At 36.0% G+C, this 20,748-nt stretch overlaps 1 protein-coding gene across 3 annotated transcripts in view; it reads right to left on the reverse strand.

Annotated features, from left to right (window-relative positions):
- Positions 1–20,748, reverse strand: part of SLIT3 (slit guidance ligand 3) — a 537,543-nt gene that overhangs the window by 493,771 nt on the left and 23,024 nt on the right. For all 3 annotated transcript variants that reach the window (XM_052816501.1, XM_052816502.1, XM_052816500.1), the window contains 2 exons: positions 16,545–16,616; positions 12,543–12,614 (listed from right to left, as the gene is read on the reverse strand). In XM_052816501.1, the coding sequence (XP_052672461.1) occupies positions 12,543–12,614; positions 16,545–16,616 (144 nt within the window). The remainder of the gene's footprint in view (positions 1–12,542; positions 12,615–16,544; positions 16,617–20,748) is intronic.

Below are 20,748 nucleotides of genomic sequence, written 5' to 3' on the forward strand. Positions count from 1 at the left end.
GTGCTTCACTACCTAACAGTTCCCATTTCTCTCTTGTATTCCTAACATACTGCATCACACTTATCCCACTCAGAATTATTATAGACAAAAATTAAAATGTATACATAATATCCATAACATCTGCATGAACCCTAGAATCCTCTCTTCCTCTTGTGATCCTCATACTGTAATATCTTGAGACAAAGAGAAAGATCATGAGAAGAGATCATCTCCAAGCAACTGAGAACATAATACTAACATAAAGTTAACTATAAGCCAACATGAATTAGTTTATTCTGTTCTATAGGGAAGGCTGCAGCTTCAGGTGAGCTCCAGTCCAATGGAAACAGTTAAAATGGAGTTTTGCCACAGGAAAAGCAAGATCAAGACTCTACTGGTCTGACCAATGGCAGAAAGGCTTCAAGATCTACATATTCATATATTCTCCAAGAACAAAAAGATGTTAAGTACTTTGAATTCATTGTTGTTCCACTCAGGAACCAGATTATTTAAGGATTGCTGTGCTTGACAGCATGAAATTCAGCCAACAACATGGTATTTCTAAGATGTCAAGCAGTATAATCCTCCTAATACAAGGAAGCTCAAAGAAGCAAAACCCTTTTGATAAAATTATTTAAGCTAAACAAAGTTCATCCAAATTATTCCAGACCAGCGATGTAGCAGTTCTTACCCAACAGTAAGACAGACCTTTAAGTATTTCCTACAGATCCTGGAGAAATGACTGTTAAATCCTTAAGTGTTTTGTTTAAGCAAATACTCCCATAAATCTTCATCAAGTATAAAAAACTGCTAAAATCAAACAAGCAAGCCACAGAAAAGAATAATGTTTAAGATCTCTAATGTAATGTTCAATGCTGATCAACTATTCCAACTGAATTATGGTTACATTGTAGTGGAAGTGTCATTTGCTTTGCAACCATCGCTTTCAGAAGCTTAAGAATCCTGTGGTTATAGAACCTCTTGTCTACATAAATGAGACCCAAATATGTTTTTCCATGAATTCTTATGGGTCAGTGACCTACTATGAAAATGTTTTTGATGAAATCAGGCTCGTTTATTTTCATGTTGTTAAAATAAACCTCTTTGTTTTGTAGCCCTGGTCAGATGTACTAATGCAAACCAAACCCAATTCACTGAAGCATGCATCCTGCTTTCTTGCTAGCTGCCCTTTGCCTCTCTTGCACTTTTCCTGTGTTTGGATTCCTCCTGTGCAGACCTATTGACAGAGCTGCTAATGGCTTCCTTCAGAAAAGAGGTGCCTTTTTTCTTTATTTTTTTTAAATGTTTACAAAAGAAATAAAAGGTTCACTCTTGCATCAGCAATAACCAAAAAAAGTTTGGCTGTCCAGCAATGGCTGAGTAATATGTAACTATATAATTATGTGCTACAGGCAGACATAGTAAACTATGAAATTTGAGGCTATTAGTGCCCTCTGGGAGTCCACCATACATAAACACGGTTATCAGGAACTATCAGTTTCCCAAATGCATATACCCAGTTAGAAGATATAACCACTACACATGTACATATCTGCACATCTTCAAAGAATCATTATAAAGTGATTTCTCATAACTACTTTATTCACTGAATAGTCCCCAAAAGGTAGGTGACAGCTACTGTATCATTTAAAAAAAATATTCCAACAAGAGTCCCATAAAAATAAACACAAAGTAATATAGTTCTTGTTCACTTGACTTTTATGGACAAGAGAGAGTGGGAGGGATTAATCTGTGAACTAGTTTATCACTACTACAGGCTTAAGAATTTTTTTGCTAAATAAAGGTGGTCCAGTAGAAACACAAAGCAGCAGGTAGTGCACAGGACTCACAAGCCATCAGTTGATCAAGGCATATACTTGTTCCTTTTGACCTGTCCTTTCCATCTCATCTTCAGATTGCATGCACAAGATCTAGCTCATGAAAGTTATTTATCAATAGTAGAAGGCAAAGAATGAAATTTGTACCATTTAAGTATGTTTGTGCCACTCGCATCAACTACAGTTCAAAAAAAAAGTGTCTTTCTGATGTGCACAGACACACACATTATCAAACCTACTGTTGATAGATATGGAGCAAGTTTTACCAAGTTGACTGTAGACTTCTTTACCAAATTAACCTGCAACTACTTTTTCAGTCCTGAAACTTCAAGCACAGCAATCACAGAATTTTGTGGCGAACTGACACTTTGCCATAATTTTTATGGGGTAATAGAAAAGGACGAGGCAATTTTTGCTTTTTTCTCAAAAGATCATAAGAAATTTAAACTATTTCTAAGTATATAACCTGTATGCACGTCAAAAAATGGCTCATCTGTGTACAAAGACAATTACACATATTTCAATGCTTGAAATAATGCTTAACTAATTTCAATAAAAGCTAAAGTTATATGCTTTAAAATAAGGAAAAACAACCCAACATCAAGATCCAAATTGCAGATGCTTCTCATCCGAGATAACACCATGAACAGAGTATATTGCATAGCTAAGCACTACTGTTTTTCAAGTATGCAATGCCCACAAAATGACAAAGTATGCCTCCAAAAAAGCCCCAAATAATTTTTTTCATGTTAAAGCTTTTTCTTACTCTTCTGTAAGAATCATGTTTCCAGTGATGTTTCTAAAAATTTTCTAACCTTTTCACAAAGGTGGCTTAAACTACTTAAATACTTTGAAACAGAAATGTAGCCAGCTTTATTAAGACAGTAAACAGGCAACTGACTTTCTGCATAGGCAAAATGCAGACTGGATACCTCTCAGAATTACCAGATTTCGCTTCTACAAGTTGTTTCATGCCTATTATTTTTTCCACCACAGTCTTACTACACTAGTGGTCCATACTTAAACTTGAACCACTGTGTCTCCCCCAAAAAATGAGTTCTACCTGCAAGCCTCTATTGACATGAGAAGGTAAACACCAATTAATCTTGAAATACTGAGACATGGACATTACAGAAGCATGTATATATATTGCATACTGACTATGTTGTATAATTATATTACATAATATCAAGTTCTAACCTTGAATATAATATATATTCTTAGGATTTTAGTAGCTTGCCCCAAAACCACTTTTTATTTAGCTTTTCCGAAAAATAGTGTGAATTCTTTTGTTTCAAAGTTATAGTGATACCTCAGCCCTGCGGTACATCTTTTGAAGAAAATTCAGTGAGTTCTTAGGAATAACTACTGACCAAACTTGTGGCTATGGTTTTTTTTGAACTTGCACTGTCCTGTCTTGCACTTGGGACCAGACACCTTCTCACAGTTGCAAGAAGTTGCACTGCTATCCTAAAGTAGCCAACTGCTAGTTGTTAGAAAGCTTTAATGGATGAGGACCGTAGCAATCAACATCACACAAAACTAGACTATGCTGTAACAGTTAAGAGCAAAAGACTCTCAAGGAACTGCTAAAACTGAAAGTTGCACTACATATGAAATCAACAAAATTCAGAAGGAAATTCATGTATTTTCGACTTCCAAAATGTTAAGATGATCTTAAAGCTTTAAGTACACTTCATTTTGGATGTGCATTTACTACTTACAATACATATGAAAAATGATTTATCATTACTGGACATTATCATTCTACTATAGTCAAAAAAGTAATGTTTTCCTGAAAATTTAATATAAATGATAGAATTCGTTATTCACTATATGCACTGGGTATCTGCATGAAATAGGCCATACTTGACTATTTTCTTCAGTCTTTAACTGTTGTGAGAAGCTTGACTCTATATGGAAATGTATGTACTGGAGATCTTACAACATTCCTTTCCAACAAGAACAACTTTTTGGACTAATAGTTGCAAGTTCCCCTCCCCCCGCAACAATTTTACATTCACTGTACATTTGAATTGTGGGAGCAGCAAAGAGAGAGTTCTTTTAAATTAAAAAAAAAAAAAAAAATTAAAAAAATCTTTCCTGACCATATCTGGTATGTCATTCACACAAATGACTAATGTTTCTCTAAATTACTGGCAGTTAAGTAGTGTAAGAAAGTAGTGTACAGTATTGACAGATAAATGAAGTATGTGAGACATATCATGGGAACATTTATTTTGGCTGTTTGAGCCAAGAGCAACACATAAAGCTGAATCAAAAGCAATACAAAATTAATGAGCTTCCTTCTTTCCTTCCAAGAATTAATAAAGATGAGCTGTCAGCTTGAGCCAAGATGTGACTTGATAAGATATAGTACTTATATTCCTCCCCAATGATTTACTGAAGTGTACTATTCACACTCAAGCTGTCAATATATATTTTACTATTTTATTTTTTTATTTGTAGATGCACACACCCCCCATATATATACCAAGAACTACCATGTTCTTGCTATTGTTTTTGTCCTGTGTGTTTCTAAGTGTAAACTGAGGTATCAACCACATAGCTAAGTAATCCACCATTTGCATCTTGTATAGCAGCTTCCATCATATCTCATGAAGAAAATTTGTAACTATTATTTTATCTTCTCATTATCATCCACATTTCTCAGGGAAGCTACTGATTTTGCCTGGGTTTTTGTCACGCAAGTCTTATAGGAAACAGGGATTTCTTATTGGTGACTTGACAGCACTCCTTTTAAGTCAGATATTCAGTATGAGCTTAGTGGGGTGAAGGGCAGCTGGAAATCCATTAAATACCTCTGCTCCAGACATGAAAAAGCAGTGGAACTTTCTGAAGTGTCTCAGCCCTCTCCATGAAAAGGACAGCATATCCCTAATACCTAAATTGTAGGCAGCTATTTCAGTAGAAGCAGAATAAGATATGGAAAAGACAATAAGCAGTTTAGTTTCCTGCAAAAGATGAAAATCAGAAAACATCTAGTACTGGAACTTACAGTCCAACTAGATCTGTATCCCATTTCCAACAGTGCCAATATGCAGATGCATACAGAGGCATAAGCACAGGGCAAGAATGTATGATACTGCTCTAGCAGCTTTGCTAGCTTTCAACCTTTTTCAGCTAGACTTCTTAGCTGGATGAAGATTTTGCATATTTAGCGGCCCTCAATGGATATCTCTTTCACGAACATAGCCAGCCTTCTGATGACCATCTGTAAACTTCTATTTTAGTCTTTTATGAGATCCAACATTTTAGGATTTCCCTATCCCCCTTCTGCTCCCCATTTCCCTGTTCTTCAACCCTGAATTGCATCTACGGTATTATTTCACAGTCACTCAATTTCATAAGGTGCTTCTACAATTCCTCAGAGTAGGCATTTGGATTAAAACTGCCCATGAAGCAGTCTTCTGAAAGGCTACATAAGGGTGATAGAGATCAAGTGGCTTGGGTCTCAGCCACTCTGCTAACAAGAGTTGATCTTTATCATGCAGGTTATTTTACAAATAACCCCAACAGCAGAAGCAGCAAATTCATACAAGTTGCTCTTTAAGAAGGAAAGGACAAGGCTTGAGGTCTTGGCTCATAGTTTAGCCAGTCAAATGAGTCAAGCCAGTTCCAAAACCTTTTGTCTGGCTGGAAGTGATACCTATGGTTTGGAGGACTGGTGAATCTATCTACCAGTAATTGGAAAGATTTCATGGAGAGCTCCAAGATTACATTCAGAGAAGAGACCATCAGCTCCAAGAATGAGTCATAAACATCCCAGGTTTAAAATGAAGGTGTTACCCAGCCCACGAGCACACAGAAATGACTCTTTCCTCTTGGAAGAAAGGAAAAGCATTGGTGTAGACTAGCTCTGATTTAGCTATACACAAAAGATGGCAGAATGGCTCTGTGGTAAAACATTGGCTGTGTGGGGAACAGCAAATCACTCTGTTTTAACAATACATGAAAAGATGGCACAAAGTAGGAGATCACAGCACTCAGAGTAGTGCTGCATGGTGCAAAAAGCATGGTGGAATAATGAGAAAACAGAAGTAATGACAGAGACCAGTAAAACCTGTAGTAATCCAGTCCCAGAAAAGAAACCCAAGAAGGCACGTCTTGTGCAGATGCCCAAAGAACTGCATGATACCACAGGAAGATGCACCATATCACTCTGATGAATTTGCACAGAGCCTCAACACATGAACACTTAGGGACTCGACTTTTTTCTTCACATGGACATTAGAAACCAAAAGCTTTTGCTTGTCTTCAGCCACACAGGATGAACTAGAACTCAGAGATGGCTCTCGTGATGTCACTTAGAGAAAGTCATTCTCTGAGACCACGACAAAAGGTAGAGACAGGGAGTATGATTTCCTATACTCCGCAGAAAGAGTAAAGTGCGTACTCCTCCAGAGTACAAATGATGTAGAGATTTAGTCTTCCTCTAGACTTCTGGTTCTGAGGCAGAAGCAGGATCAAACTGTGGAACTCTTTTTCGTGCAATAAGTTGATGAAGGAACTCATGAACTTAGAAAGCTGCTCTGTGAGGGTGTTGCTGCTAGTCTATTGCTATCAGGGTCAGAGAATTATGCAGATTAAGTACTTATAAAAATGTGGTCCTCACTTAAGCAGTAAAAACTACATTATGGCCACTTGAAAGGTTAAGACCCACACTCCAAAACAACACAGTTCTTGAAGAAAGTAGTAAGGCTGTACTCATGCAAGTTAAACCAAATAGCCACTCCAAATAAATGCATAATTTTCCCATGTATTTTTCAGAGAGATTATCTGAAAGGGAAGGCTTGGCCAAACCCCAAACAAGAGAGTAAAAAGGAATCAAAGTGACCCAAACAATACTGGGCTGATTCTGCAGTACAGCGTGCTCCATTCTGCATGATTGTCTTATTGGCATCCAGGAATAAAACCAATAACACCCCTCCAGATACTCACACCCAAAACATTCTAGCTCATCACTTTGGACTTCTCACAATGTAAACAGTCACACAGGCACTCATTTGAAAGGCAATGCTAAACTTTCCTTGAAAATGCAAGGTAAAAGAGACTGCTTTTTGAGATGTTGGTTATAGGGTTCCTTTTTTTTTTTTTTTTTTTTTTAAACTGGAATAATTTCTCAGAAGATATGGGACAAACATTATCAACAATATTAATTAAATATTAACCAACATCAATACTACTTGAACATCAGCCAATGCAGCAAGGAGCCTCATATTGCTAGCTCACAGATGCAGGCAGAGCAAGAACTAAGTACTAGTCTATTTGTCAAATCAGAACAAGAACACACCTGAAGGTGTCACAAACTGAATTTCAGTTTATTATATTGTTTGCCAGCTCCCACAAAGAGTAGTTAAGTTTACAACTGATCTCTGTCAGAAACTGGTTTCCCCCATTTACGAAAGATTACATCACTGACACACAGACTGTGATCTGGGATTAGACAGCACAGGTTCATTCTACCCCTATTGATGGTGGGTTGTTGCAGCAGTATTTCTGCCCAGTATGAAAGATTAACTCAAGTTTTGACATATGCTACACCCAGTTCCTCAGGAGTCAATGAGTAATGCTACCATCTTTGGTATGACTGCAAAGAAATCCATCCCTCCGAAATGCAAAGACACCATAGCTTCAAGATGCCTCTGACGGCCCCAATTTACCATTCACACCCTCCTTAGAGGGGAAAGGCCAAGTGTAAAGAGCTGTCTTGGGAGCAGAATACAGGCAAAGGTTATCATTTCTCACTCCTCCAGTACCACCTGTTCCTGCAGAGTTTCATAGCAAACCTGGTACTACACCAATTTACGTGTGGTAGTTTGAGAAGGAAGAGGGAAGTATGCAAGTAATAAAATTGATTAAGTATCAGATCACAGCTCAAAATCCGTTTTTGTCTGTCTTTGTTCTCCAGCATTTCCAGATAAGCATTTTATGATGACTGATTTCCAATTAGATATGTTATCCATAATGTCATAGGGAAATGTAGACAGAAAACAATAAAGCTTTTTTCTGAAAGGTTACATTCAAACTGTCTTACATATTTACAAATCCATATGGCTTCATAAATATGTGCAGTGTATGCAGTTCCAGAAAAACATCTAAACTACACACACTGCAACCCTTGTATAACACTACAGATTTGTCCATGATGCCAAAGATTTGCAAGAAGATTTTGTTTACAACAGCAGAGAACTGTCCAATGCTTTTATTATTTTGCCTGCTACTCTGAAGCACTTAGCAATCTTTCCACTCAGCATGTTAATTATGGAAGATGCTTTTTGTATTACATGATTTATTTAAAGCCTGTTCAATCTTGTGAAGCATCACATAACCATTTATTCTTCTCCTTAGCATCTTGGTCACTAATAGCAATTTTACAGTACACTATGCCAAATAAATATACTTTGATACCTTAATCAAGCATTTAGGAAGCTGCTTACAAAGACTCAATGCACAGCAGCATCTCTGCAGTTAAAGGTCAAATACAATTTCCATTTTGACCCCTGTCTTAGCATGCACAAAACCAAAACCATACATGTATATGCTAGGGTTAAAATCTGAATTCTAGCTTTTTTTTTTTTTAAGCTAATTATTTTTCCCAACTTTGAAAAGATTTGATTTGGCCATGCTTATACATTCCCCCACCCCCACCCCCCCTTAACAACAAAAACACATTTTTAGTGTTTTCAGATGTTGAGATCTTTTATGCTAGCTAAAGACACTAATTTGAGTAGAAGGAACCAGCCATCAGCCAAAGTCCAGTCTTTTGAAGATAATACAGCTACGTGACAATTTCTGGCAGTTGGCCGTGGAAAAGTCAGGATCGGTTGGTGTCTTATATCCTGCCTCATTTTTCACATAAATGTGTGACATACATCTGGCTCTGGAAGAAATCTCAGTTCATCTTTTAGGCCCACCAGTATGCCTCTTTCTTCTTGATACTTTTTGCATATTAAATTTCATAATTATTTTATCTTAAAATCATACACTGGGTTAATAGCAAAGCATACAGCTGAAATGCTGAAATCCAAAACTAAATTTGGGTGTAACACATTGTGCCAGTATAACACTGTGTTTCTATGGGCATATGCATGCTACTTCAAACCATAAAAAACAAAACCAGAGGATCAAAGTCAGACCTTTTACAGTTAACTATTAGGAAAAAACTGGAGAGGAGAACTAGAAAAAAAGAACTACAGTTTCTGAAACATTCCATACACCAACAGGCACAGGTGTTGTTCTAAAATTGTTACCGTGCTACTGGCAAGAAGGGCAGACTACCAAAATTTACAGCTGGCACTTTCAAGATTTAGCAGAACATTTCCATAGCTTCTAAACACTTATTGAACAGATGCATGTATCTCCCCTGCAAAGTCTATCATTCAACTTCAATTAGTAGTATTTTTTGGAAAGAAGCACTTCAGAGCTAAATGAAAGGCGATAGCTAGAGAAGCCTGGGAGAAGCTAACAAGCCTGAGAGAAAGCATACTGAAGTCGTTCTATCACCTCAGACATACAAGTCGCATGAACACGTAGGCTCTATGAGCTTTACAGTATTACACTGCACAAGAGCCCTGTTGGTTTGTCTGCAGCTAAACAACATGCAACAAGTAGCAGGTAGTAAGCTGTATGCACCAATTATATCTATTAATGTTGTCTCTTAACTGCCTGACTTTTTATGGTCAGCTACCTCACCACTAATCTTTATGTTTCGGAATAAAACTATAGAAACTTATTGGAATAAAACCACTAGAAACATTTCTGGTTTTCCACTGTGGTGAGTACCGCTGATCACTCTCAAGAATACTGAATCTTAGGACTCAGCAGAACAACTTATACTAAACCCACTGAATTTTGCTAAGAGGCAATGGTTTAAATTCCTGCATATTTGGAAAGCTGAGTACATGTATGTCAAAGTAAGAAGTGGCTTCTACCTTGCACATCACTTCATTTCTCAACTTTGAACTGTCTGTCATTTTAACGTACCTTGCATTATGTGCTTCCTTCAACTGATATTGCCAAACTTTATTAAGCTAATACACAATTTTGACAATACTCTGCCCTATATCTAGATAACGCCTTTAGGGGCTCCATTGGTATTGTGATCATTAATCCCACCCACAAAAAAAAAAAAAAAAAGAAAAAAAAAAGAAAAATCAGACCCCAAATAACTGGAGAGCCCCCACCATCATGGTGCTTTTAGCAGCAGTGGCTAAGAGCTGTACAAACATTTTATTTAAAATTTACTTAGACTGTTATGCAGGACATTTCAAACAAAATTCTGCTCATTTACTCAGTTAATAATGACAGATTTGCTTCACTATCCAGACAAGTGAAAATATATTGAACTAAAATAATATTCACCTAAGGTTATGCCTTTTAAATGATTACCATGGGGCAGGGAGTGGAACAATATACTTCCACTGTTACTTTGAATGAAAGACCTTTATATATGGTATTTTGCCAGGAATAGAAATTACTCCTGTTTTTTAAAGCCTGACCAAATGCAGCTGCTTTGTTTAAAAAGAAGTTAATGATTACTTTTGCATCCAATTCAATAGATCAAAAAAGAACATTATCCCAAAATCGAAGCAATATAAGCAATTTTTATTTGTTATTTGAAAGAAATTAAATGGAAAAAAGCCAGTTTTTTAAAATTCAACCAGCATACTTTCTTCATTAACATTTTGCAATGTTTGACAATACTTAATAAAATAGCTTTAATATTACCTAAAATGTTGCAATTTAGCCTTTATAAGTTACGCCAAACTTTCCACAGTTCATTCTCCAAAGCCTACTGACTCATAACAAAAAAACCCCAGATTTATAGTTTTGTCCTAAAAATGATTTAAGCTAAAATACCAAAAAGTTGCAAGTTTCCAGGCCTCCCTTTCATACTACATTAATTTAGGAAATATTTTAATGACAGGCAATCCTAAAAGAGAAGCAGAGATGCAGTATGTTTAACAGGCCACGTTAAGAGTTTGCACAGGAAAAAAAGTATGACTTTCAAACATCACATACTTAAAGAGACACTATTAAAGGTATCATATTTCCTAACTTCTGGTTTCACAAAATACATTTTCATTTGCTAACAGAGCAGGCTCTACAGAAAAACAACACACTAAGACAACACTTGAGTATCATTTCTGGTTACTAATACCTAGCCCTTCTCCCAGATTTTTTTCAAGACTCATTTTGTAGTTTAACTAAATCTGCCTTTACTTAAATAGAGATATGAGAAAGATTTATTTTTATATATACATATATACACACACACACATATATATATATAAAATGAGCTTCAAACTAGGACTTAGTAGTTAGGATACTGAGTCTCAAAGATGAGATATAACATGAACAAACTTTTTTCTACAGCGTCAGACTATGCTTAATTTCGGAAAATTAAGCTGGTTATTATTTTTTACTGCCCCAGAAATGTGAAATAAATCAGCTATGGCAAAACTCTCATCCTGAAAGTGCTTTCTAATTGAATATAGGTAAAAATGGGTTATAATCAGAATTTAAAATTCATCTCCCTTACTGCCATAAATGGAGCTTTGTAATTCAAGACAAAAATCCCGAATAAATTAATTTAAAAAGTTCAATGCACTAGTTAGAGAACTTAAATGCAAATCTAATCCTAAGATCATCTGAAACAGTTTTAGTACAGAATATGCTCAATACTCCAGACTTCTCTTGAACAATTGCTAGTGGAAACTTAATTCTTGAAAGCTGCTTTAGAAAATATCAATGAGAAAAACCAAGTCCTACCACAGATGCCTTGCAGATAACAGAGTTAACAATCAAGCACAAAAACCCCTGCTTCTCCATTTAACAAACAGGCATTCCAAACCAGCATGCGATTTTGTTCTAGTCAACTACCTCTAACAAAGAATAATTCCCAGAAGTATTTCAGTATTACAGAGATTTTGTTCTTCTCCCATCATAAGCAGACAGAATTAACCTAGCTTCATGATAACGCTAAACAGTACACCCAACTAAGAGTAGCAACTGGATATAGCATTACTTTTTTACTTTTTGATATTTATGTTTATACTTTTGCAGGGCCAGTAGTTTTCTACAAATCAGATTCCGGATTAAGAGACCTCTTATAGTCATCATTTTAAAAAAAATAAATTTAATTGGTATCCAAAGCAGAGGAAATATACATTCTTTTCTCCACCAAGTCTTGTGTGATACCCTGGAATCCACTGGTATCAGTGGCATTATGCAACTTTAAAGGAAATTAAGCTAATCAGAAAATTAAGTCTAAAGGCAGTTTTAGAAATACTGTGGTTCTCAAAGGAGACAAATGTAACTTCCATTAGCATAGATTTATGTATCTATATAAAAATACAAATATTTTATATATATAAAATAATATGAAATTATTATAAACAAATCTTTTTTCACCTACATTTCAATTTTAGAGTTGCTCAGATAATGTCCTTTTGATAATGTTAAGATTCCAGTGTCACCGACAGTTCTATTTTCTTGGCAAGCAATTGTACATTTTATTTCAAGTATTAGCTATCATGCAATATAAATTCAACTGTGTTTAAGAGCATACTTTAATTTAGGCAGGTACCCATCTCTTTTTCTTAAAGTAAGTTAATTTTATGATCATGAAATATTATGAATGACCATTAACAGTGAGATAGAAAGACTGCAGATTTTCCATAGGTATGTAGAGATACTTACAGCCGTTCAAGTTGTTTTAGATCCTGAAATGCTCCACGTTCTATCACACTAATCTGATTTTCTTCCAAGTGTCTGCAATTCCAGAAATACCAATTAATTTTAAGACAACAGAATAAAAAAAGCTTCCCCACTTCTCTTCACACATGCTACAAAATTGCTTTTCACAGAAGTACAGTTATAATTAGAGATTATTTAAAAAAATCTGGACAGAACAGCACTCTTGGTCGCTAACAGGGAACCAATTCAAAATTGCCTCCTGATTGCCAGATTTGGTAAACATTTTTTTTCCTAAACTTTTATAACCATAACCATTATGCTCAGAAAGATGTCAGTCTAGAGGCTGATTGTTACATCCTTGGTATATTACTATTACATAGTTTGTGTAATGTAATTGAGATAACTGACTCCTGCAGCCCATAGCAGGAACCCACATAATTTTTTTGTCCAGCCTTTATGTTCTGCAAAGATTTCAAGGCTTGCCCCAGGGTAAGCCACTTGCAAGTAATCCAAAGGGGTTCAATCCCTCCAGAATTACAGCCATGGCCGATATGTGTGACACCTGTACACAGTCTCGCTGTACAACAGGGAGCAAAAACATAAAAGTCCCAGGTTTCCACTGTGTCTGACCCTGCTTTTCTTCAACCCCTGAGACTGAGACAAGGATAAATTGTAAGCAGTGGAGACTGACTTCTCTTTGATTTACAGTGTGCAGGAAATGAATATTCATTTACACAGCAGAAATGCTCTTTATAGGTAAAGTGGAAGCCAAGGAAGAGAGATACCAATAGTCCCAATTAAGGTGAACTTTTTCCTCTCTTACTGCTGCCTTCCAGCACACACCCATTTTCTGCTTCTGTAAGAGCACTTAGATGCACGGACTAAACCTCTAGGCTCTCTGAACATTTTATGTGGCTTTAGCTAAAACACAGAAAGGAAAACTTAACATATAGTAAGTCTGGGCTAGGCCAAGACTTACTAGTGAAAAAGCACTATTCTTGCCTGTTCTCAACAGCCACTCCTCTGCACTCAGTCCTATGGGGATGCTCAGACCTGTTCAACTGGATAGCAGTTGAGAAGACAGACAGCAAGAGAGTATTCCACAGCTAAGACCACATATGAAGATCAAAAAATAAAATTAAAAAAACCCCAAACATGTGAACCAGAGAGGCATGTTCCTAAAAGGAGGGGGAGGAAAAACTGCGTGAAGAAAGGGATATAAAGATGAAGTTATAAGGGATGAAAGGAAAAGGTGCACAACAGAATATTTTGCATGTGTGTTGTCAGCTTGAGACTGGAAGTTTTTTTCTGTTGTACTGTTCTACCAGTTTCTGGATCACTTGTTGTTGTCCTCATTCTGATGTCTGAAAACAGGACTAGACTACCTTTCTAGGAACTCTGGGACAAGTTTCATGTTTCTGTGCTTCCCCTATACCGCCATCACACGAAGGGAAAAAAGAGGAAAAAATAGAGTGTCAGTAATGTAGAATAGCCAGAATTATGAAAAGACCGTAAGAGAAAGCAAAGAAAAAAAATAAGAAAAAATCTGAAGGACTTCTAGAGAGCAAAAGTACACAAAGTAAAAAAAGCTGCACAAAGTAAAATAAGAAAAACCACAAACACATACCAGATATGACAGGAACATGTAGAATAGGGAAATACACAACAATGAACAAAAATGGGTACTTAGCAGACAATAGAAAGGCATGTCTTGGGTTTCAAATGGTTTTAATATGTTGGAAGACAAAACCAATATAAAAAAATATATATTTTTAATAGGTGTATTGTGGCTTTATTCCTAATGACTTCTGTGGCAACCACCACACTACTCAAAGGCTGAACAAATGTGTTACGTAAATCTGTAATGAACACAGAACAAAAAATTCACGTAAAGATGGCAGTTGCATATTTTGCTTATCGTTAAGGACATGCAGTATAAATTACTACAGTGGCATTAGGCAATGTCTGACACCATACAAAACCTACCAAACCAAAACAACTACTGACATTAGTAATAGTATAGTACATGTATTTTAATAGACTTCCAAAATGGTGTTGACAGCTGGGATGAGAGCCAAGGAAATCTAAATGACTCCACTGCTAGAGATGAGAGAAACACCACAGGAATGAAAAGTCTTCCAATACACTTGAAATATTTTCTTAGTATATCATAACTTGTTCAAAAGTGCTAAGGTAACAGGAGAAAAGATTTGCCTTATCATTGGCAGGATTCTATTAATTCATTGATTGAATTATCACTAAAAAACTGTAACAGTTCAACAGTTGCAGTTTTAAGGACTTCTAAAAGAAGAAACTCAGAGGAAAACACTGACTGCAGAGAGCAATGTTAGGAAATACAGAAAGGAATTTTCAGGGGGTGCTGGTGAGATTACTTGTGTGTTTCTTAACTTCTGATAGCTGTTTGTTTCAGAAGAAGAGGTCAACAGAGTGGTAAAACCAAGCTGCCTCTGTCAGTGCTGGGACCAACTCAAGATCAGGTTTTTGTCTTGGTCACTAAAACTTGGAATTAAGCGTAACAGTTTAGTAAAATACTGCTAGTGAACTAGAAGGCACACACACAGAGGATGTAGTCACTACTATGTAAATGGCTTTTGATAAACAGAAAAAAAAAATATTTGATACCTAGTTAAGTAAAATTAGAAATTTGAACTTTATCCATTGTTTACTGTTAACATAGATAAATACCTTTCATGTTTCAGAAACACTTTCAATAAAAACATCTCCGCCACTGCTTCTAAACACATAGATCTACACACATGCATATATGATCTTCCCCATAACATAGTAATGTTTCTCACTGAGAAACTTGCAAAGTTGCATTGCTACAGTAGCACTCAGTGCCCAAATACAAGCGCAGTCAAGGCAGAAACAGTTACATTAAACAAGAGCTCAAGAAACACTACCAACCCAAGAGCTTAGCCTCAGTTACATTCAAAACTATATTGTTTCTCTCATCTGGCTTCCCCTGCCCCACTTCATACATGCCCAAATATTTAAAGCTATATATTTTATTTTACATATAAAAATAATGTAATTAACTTAATTTCCACAAAGCAAATACCAGATCCCCACAGTATTTATGGCAGAGGCATCAGTATCTATGTCTGCTTCTATCTATGTTGATGTGAAGAGGATCTAAACTACTTGATGTAATTCAGAAAAACTGTTAGAGAAATTTCAAGGGGAAAAATGAATTCACTTTAAATAGAAAGAACCTCCAACTTTTCCTGAAAGGACTGAAACAGCTTCAAAATCTATTTCTTGTTCTTTTAACCCAAGATTATTTTCTTAAGAAAAAAAGGTCTATGTGTAACTACAATAAATGTCTATGAAGTAGTCCTAATTTTCATCACTAAATTAGTGGGGCCATTTGAGGTTCATAGAAGAGAAAATAGGAAATCAGGAAGGACAAATTCTGTAGACTGATGTTTCCCCTTTTGATGTTCAAGGTCCGTTTAGAAGTACAGTTAAGCTCTTGACTGATGCTTTTATATCAAGAGACAGCACCAACTAAAATTTATTTATTACTTCATATTCGACTAGAAAACAAATCACAGACTTCCTTGTATACAACTTCTACAGCTACCTTAATCAAGTTCTGCTTTATCTTCTGCAAAAGTGCTATTAATGGGACTGTACCTTAAAGTGACCAAAATCTGAAAGTCCTATTTGCTAATGTTTCAGTATAATTGACTTATACGTAAGTGATTGTAAAGTGGACCAAATTTTTTACCACAGTATTTATTAAAATCCAGTGAAACACAAACAATTAAATAGCTCTGAAACTGCATTCAGACTTCAGCATGGAACTAAAATTTACTGTTTCATATCACAAACTCTTCCAGTTGCCTGGTTTAAAAGAAAACTAATAACTTAATAAAGTGCAGAAATTACTAGCATTTTATCTCTAGAATTATGGACATTTTTAGTACTAGCACCCTAAAATAGTCTTGTAAAGAAAGACAAGTTTTGTGTTATACTCACAAGACACGGAGATTCTTCAGTCCTGTGAAGTCCGTCTTTGTGATTCTTGTGATATTATTTTTTTCTAGATCACTGCAGAGGAAAAAGAAACCAGAATTCAGACACTATAACTGACATCCAAAAATCCATTAGCAGAAAGTATCTCCATGAGTGGAGCACCTATCAGCTGCTCAAATTGTACAAACTAATTTTTCCATTAAAATCTCAAAAAGCAAGTCATCAATCCTGATGCACTTTGCCTCCTCCTCCCAGTATGTTGCTCTCATACAAGAAGTTTCTTCCATTTTTATTTCTAATATCGGTGCTCACTATATGCCTCTTTCTCCCTCAAGACTACAGTCTTGTAAGAGGCTAAATATATTCAAGACCCAATTGGTATAATACAGCTGAAACAGAGCACTCAGCCCCAAAATGAAGATCAAACTCTGGGGTTATCTAAACCCAAGTGAGTCTAACCTGTCACAGAAACTTAGGCTACATAGTGCTTGAGGAAAGAACAACTTACTGTAGGGACTCCTAAGTGTGGTCCTACCCAGATGATTGGAAGATTTGCAGAGTTATAGAACAGCTTATGGGTTTTTTTCAACTATCCTAATTGGGCAGCCTCCTGATCCCAGCTTTTTGGAAATGCTGGTTTTCAGAAGATACTGTTAATCATACTGACCTGTTTCCCATGTGTGTTCACCCTTTGCCAATTCCTACCTTCTGTCTTTAAACTCTCAATTTCCTAACACCTCTGTTATGCGCCAACACATTTTCCTCGTGTGGTCACATACCAAGTATTACCTTCCACACTCTGTCTCAGTCTGTGCTAATTTATGCTCTAGATTCAAAATTAATAAGTAACTGGCATTTTTTCCACGACAGGGAAACTCCACTGTAACCAGAGCTTGAGCTGCCTGCTTTTCTGCAGCTTTTCTTTGGAGTGAGCACATCAAATATACAGAAGAATTTCATGTCTAAACTTGTATCTTAATAGAATAGATATCAAAATAAAACACTGGTTTGAGACAAAATCTATTTAATTCAAAGTGGAGTCAAATTAAAAATAAATGAATTTATAAACTACTCCTTCTTGTAAGACTCATCCTATACTTAAAGATAGCTCTCAGTACACTAACTTTGGTACCTTCAGAGTCACAACAAACCGAGAGTAACTCTTTTTGTTTCCCAACGAAAAGAGTCTTTCTGTCATTTCATTTTAAAAGAGTATACCAAATACCTGCTGGTGCTATAGGTCCTGTGTTGCTGTTTTCTCTCCTCTAGATTTGCCTTTGCTAGGCACCTTGAAAGTTCTCGTGGTTGAGCATGTCCCATTGTTTGGGGTTTTGTTTGGTTAGGTTTTTTTCTGTCCAGATTGGTTAGCACTAGGTCAGGTAGAACAACAGGGACAAGAAAAACAGCTAGCCTTTCTTCCTGGTCTTCAGCTGTGCTTATTTTAACATAATAAGCAATATGCAGCAAACTTACAATTAATAACAACAGATATACTCTGCATGTCACCACAAATTTGTTCCGAGTATCAGTTTCCTAGATACAAGAAGCCTTTTATGAAAAATAAATTTTCTAATATTGGAGTAAGCTTTTTTTCTTCCTAGTCACATTTTACGTCTACCAAAAGCTGCTACATAACAAAAATACAAGCCTTTGAGTTACCAGGTTTCATGCCAAAAAAAGCATTCAGTATTTTTCTAAAGATCATGAGATTGTAAACAATACATTCTGACAAATTTTGTTGTCTATTGCCACTGAATGAAAACAATCTAATATGAAAAATTAGCCATGAAGCTAGACATCTGTTTTCTAAAAGAGCGTATGAGATCACAAATCCACAGCAGGAAGTAGAGGCTTTTCCTAGGCAGTCAATTTTTACTATAGTTCCTGCATTAATGTGCACTGGGATACACCTCTTTTGTATTTAGAAGGTTCAATATCTCTCCCATTTCTAGTAAAATTGAACAACAAAAAGCAAGATTACAGTATTACTTTTAAGTACATGTGGCAATCATCTGACACCTGCACAAACCTTGACCCTGAAAATTTATGAAAATCGGATGGGTGTTCCTAAGCGCTGTTTCAAGTTGATTATATTTCTAGGTACAAAAAGGAATTCAAGGAAGGAGTAGAAGTCAGAACTTCCAGGAACGCCTCAACTATCATGTTTGTATTCTGAAAAATGCCGCATAGATGGCTGTCTAGGATGGCTTCCAAGTGCCTAGCAAGTAATACTGCAAACAAAATGTTAAAGCTCTTGAAGCATTGAGAACAGTTTAATCATTTGTAATCATGCATATACCATCCGGGGGGGGGGAGTGCTCCTGGCTGGCACAATTTCCAGTAATTTTCTATCATACATGCAGTTCCATTAAAGCCTTCCAGTACGGCTGCTACTTAAGCCAGTCTTTTTTCACCTCACATGAGATCCTATTAGTAGAATAGAACTACTACTAAGAAATACCTGAGTGTTCAAGCATAAATTATTATTTCCTTTGAATCAAGATAATTTTTTTTCTGCCAATATGAAGCAATATTCTTCTAAGGCACTAAATGAAAAGCAATTGTCATGGTAACAAGTTTCATTTTTCCAGTGTGAACCACGTTTTCAATTAAAGGCAGCTACACATTTTGAAGTTTAAGCTTTTTAAAAGGTACATTTTCAATATTCAGAGAAGAAACAGGACTGATTTTTTAGTTTATCTACTAACTTCCCCAAATGCTTCTAACCATGAAAATAAAGAGTTTTTTCCTAATATGAATACTATCCTCCAGTTATCAAAAATGTAAATATTTAGATGAGTACAGGTAATTGTACCCATTTATCTGAGGAAATAACTCTTCATATTCCTAAACATAGATAATTGTTTTCTCATGTGTTCCCAAAAATCTCAGATAGAAGCAGATATGGAATTAAGCTCCTTTTAATGCCATTTTCACATGCTGGTGCATCCACGTACTGGAACTGAAAAGCTAAAAAAAAAGAAAAACCCCATAAACACCAAAACAACAGCCCCCACCCCCCAACACAAAGAACTAAACTCAATACAGTATGAGCCACTTTGTAACTGAGGGTAGCCTGGTACTTAGAAGTTTGCAATGACAATGATTAAGCTCACAGTTCATACTGACAAAAATCCCAGCCTGTATGTCTACAAGATTTGTACCAGGAACAAAACAGCTACCATTTAAGATCTCCATCTTCTCCATGGCATCTTAATTTGCCACAGACAACAGGAAGAAAGAACAGATTAAGGAATATTTAAAAAAATAACACCCCAAATCCTGAAATTCAGACCAATAATTCTAAACATTGTCCATAATGAGAATTTTTTACTGAATTCTGCCATTAAAAATAGAAGCCATATAAGCATAGAATACACAATATTTTCTGCATATCTTCTTCAAGCATTTGCATTGATCCTATAGTGAATCTTTCTAAGGTATAAGCAAGACATTAACAGGATTGAAGCAGTAGGAGAGATACATTAGAGTGCAGAAATAAGTGTTTTATAATATTGAAATTTATTTCTGATGGTTATTGATAAATGACAGAATAATACTAATAAAATTCTTGAGTCATAAAATGACTTAAAAACAAATAGAATGAACTTTTAAGAGTTAGTTTATGAATCTTAGCACAGGACATATTTAAGTAATAGCAGAAACACATTCTCCTGTCAGGAAACCATTTTCTTTAGCATAGATGGGAACTAAGGATAATGACAAGGACATGAGAGGAAAAAAATCCTTACATTTCAGCTATATGAACAAGAAAGACAGTATTCTTGCTTGACTTATGTCAACTATATTTAAAAAAGGTCCATTAAAGAAAAAACCCACAAAACAACTATACCACACTTTCACTGCATGTACCAGCCATTCTCTTCCATTTGCCTTTATCCTGTTGATTGAATCATGCTTTTCTCCATGAATACCTTTGAATCACTGCCTACATTTTTCAGATTTTTCCAGCTTAATTTCCTCTTCTGTTTGCAGTTCAGTTCTTCCACCCTGGTGCATCATTAACTACCCACTGGTGCGCCAGCGTGACCCGATTGCAAGAAGCTTTGGAAAGAATTAAGTCTGGAGTAAGCAATGCATAAATAGCTTGTGTTTTCCTTGCATGTTGTTTCCCATCTGCTTTTCATGTCATTCCTTCAGAAGTTTTCCCTTGCCTGTATCTCAGAACAGGTCTAGCAAAGCACAG

This window comes from Harpia harpyja, chromosome 20 (assembly GCF_026419915.1).
Source record: "Harpia harpyja isolate bHarHar1 chromosome 20, bHarHar1 primary haplotype, whole genome shotgun sequence".
NCBI lineage: Eukaryota > Metazoa > Chordata > Aves > Accipitriformes > Accipitridae > Harpia > Harpia harpyja.